Raw genomic sequence first — 2688 nt, forward strand, 5'->3', positions numbered from 1 at the left:
CATTCTTGAGACAGGGAGGAGATAAAATGTCAGGTTGTCTAGGTCTTTAAGTGTCGAGTTACAGTGAAACCTAGAGGTGATTTATTCCTAGTGCGTCTTTAGGTTCTTATAGATTCCGAGTCATAAACCTCATTGAAAGGCTACTCCTTGCATCCCTTACACTTTTGGATATATTTTTTTTGGTGGGACCAAGAGGATATCCAGATTTTGAGTACTTAGCATTCTTAGTTTATTGAAACCGGAGTGTGATATAAACAAATACACCGGTGTGTTTCACACGTCCCTTAGGATACATTGAGTTGTGTTAGTTGAGAGCGGGAGGAGATCTAGCATCACTTAGTGTTTCTTTAGTCAGTTATATCTTCAGAATCCAGTAGCCAGTCAATTATTCAATTTCTAAGAGTTGTGAGTTTATCAATAGGATTCTTTACCTAGGTCTACCTTCTCTTATCTGATAGTTCTTCAAATTTAGTCGTTTTTAGTTTTTCCTGAAAAAGTTTAATGTAAATGGCTTTCTTGCCTCCTCAATTCTCATTCAACAAATATATATAGAGATGTACAAAATCCTAGAATTAATTACAATTGACATATATATGGAAATACAATATTGACTCCTATTACACCCCCGCAGTCGAAACGGGAGGCGGCCGAATGTTGAGACTGGTCCGAAAATCATCAAATAAAACCCGCGGCAGTCCCTTGGTAAAAATGTCGGTAATTTGGTGTCGAGAAGGCACATGTAGAATCTGTACTTAACCTCGTTGAACTTGTTCCCGCACAAAGTGAATAGTCGAGTTCAATGTGTTTTGTACGCTGATGTTGTACCGGATTACCTGACAAGTAAATAGTGCTAACGTTGTCACAGTAGACTAACGTGGCACGAGTGAGAGGACGACGAAGCTCAAGCAATAAGTTGCGCAACCAGCAGATTTCGGCAACCACGTTAGCGACACCACGGTATTCAGCTTCGGCACTAGAGCGAGAAATGGTGGGTTGTCGTTTAGACGACCATGAGATTAAGTTATCACTGTAATAAACACAATCTACGCTCGTAGATCGTCGAGTGTCTGGGCAACCGGCCCAATCCGCATCGGTGTATGCTAAGAGAGATGGGTTCGCAGACGGACATAGTGTAAGACCATAAGATGGGGTACCTTTGATGTATCGGATGATTCGTTTTAAAGCATTCCAATGACCTATTTTAGGCGCATGCATGTGCATGCAAATCTGTTGTACCGCGTAACTGATGTCGGCCCGTGTAAACGTGAGATACTGTAACGCCCCATCGAGATTGCGATACAATGTCGGGTCATGAAAATCCTCACCTGAGTGAGCACTGAGCTTAGATTGCATGTCGACAGGTGTAGTGACCGGATTGCAAGACTGCATCCCAGCTCGAGCGATGATGTCTAAGGCATATGACTGTTGAGAAAGAAACATAGTATCATGTTGGCGAGTGACAGCGATCCCGAGAAAGAAACTGAGCAGCCCGAGATCTTTCATGGCGAATTCGTTGGCTAAGCGAGCCATCAATTGATGTCGAAGCTGGTCTGTGGAGGTGACGAGGAGAATATCATCAACATATAGAAGTAAATAAGCAACAGTCGCACCATCATGCAAAGTGAACAACGAAGCATCACATTTACTTTGTCGGAACCCTAACGTCAAGACGTAATCAGTAAACCTTTGGTACCATGCGTGCGGAGCCTGTTTCAACCCATATAAAGACTTTTTCAAGCGACACACGTAATCGGGAAAAACTGTGTGGCGAAAACCCATTGGCTGATACATATATACGGTCTCATTTAATTTTCCATGTAGAAACGCGTTTGAGACATCTAACTGATGAACGGGTTGTGATAAAGCAATCGATAATACCGTGCGTATAGTAGATGGTTTTACGACTGGACTAAACGTTTCCCCGCATTCAATACCCACCTGTTGTAATCGACCGTCACACACAAGCGTGCCTTGTATCGTTCTAACGTACCATCTGACTTGAACTTATGCTTAAATAACCACATGCTGCGAATAATATTCATGTTTGGTGTACATGGCACGAGATCCCAAGTGTCATTTTTAATAAGTGCATCGAATTCGTTGGTCATGGCTTGATGCCATACCAGTGTGGACAAGGCCTCGGTTAGGTTTTTAGGGAGAGGTATGACGGGTGAAGCGGAGGCGGTGTGTAGATTAAGTTGTCGTTTGGGTTTGGTAATCCCGTCCATAGCACAGGTTCGCATGGTACGTGTAGGTTGGGTGATAGGAGGCCGGCTCGGTATAGATGTATGGGCCGAGGGAGCGGTTGGGGATGTGTGGGCCGAAGGAGGGGTGAGAGGTGTGTGGGCCGGGATAGGGGTGGGAGGTGTGTGGGCCGCGGTTGGGGTAGGTTGAGATTGGGCTGAGATGGGTGTGTTAGGAGATTGGGCCGATGTGGAAGATGTATTTGAGGGAAACTGAATAGAAGGCCACAAGAGTGGTGATAATCCTGTTTGGAGAAAGTCATAGGAAGGTGAAGGAAAAATATGGTTAGCAAATGGGAATGTAGTCTCGTCGAACACGACGTGGCGAGAGATAATAATTTGTTTAGTTTGTAGATTGAAACACTTGTAGCCTCGGTGGGTGGATGGGTACCCAAGGTAGACACACAGATAGGAACGATGTTCAAGTTTATGAATGGTAGTGGAT

At 44.2% G+C, this 2688-nt stretch overlaps 1 protein-coding gene across 1 annotated transcript; it reads right to left on the bottom strand.

Annotated features, from left to right (window-relative positions):
• Nucleotides 1-675: 675 nt before the first annotated feature.
• On the bottom strand, nucleotides 676-1779 carry LOC110920411 (uncharacterized mitochondrial protein AtMg00810-like). Its single transcript, XM_022164622.1, has one exon. It carries the CDS (start codon nucleotides 1777-1779, stop codon nucleotides 676-678), a length of 1104 nt encoding a protein of 367 aa, XP_022020314.1.
• Between the last annotated feature and the right edge of the window lie 909 nt (nucleotides 1780-2688).

The sequence above is a fragment of the Helianthus annuus genome, chromosome 16, assembly GCF_002127325.2.
Source record: "Helianthus annuus cultivar XRQ/B chromosome 16, HanXRQr2.0-SUNRISE, whole genome shotgun sequence".
Lineage (NCBI taxonomy): Eukaryota > Viridiplantae > Streptophyta > Magnoliopsida > Asterales > Asteraceae > Helianthus > Helianthus annuus.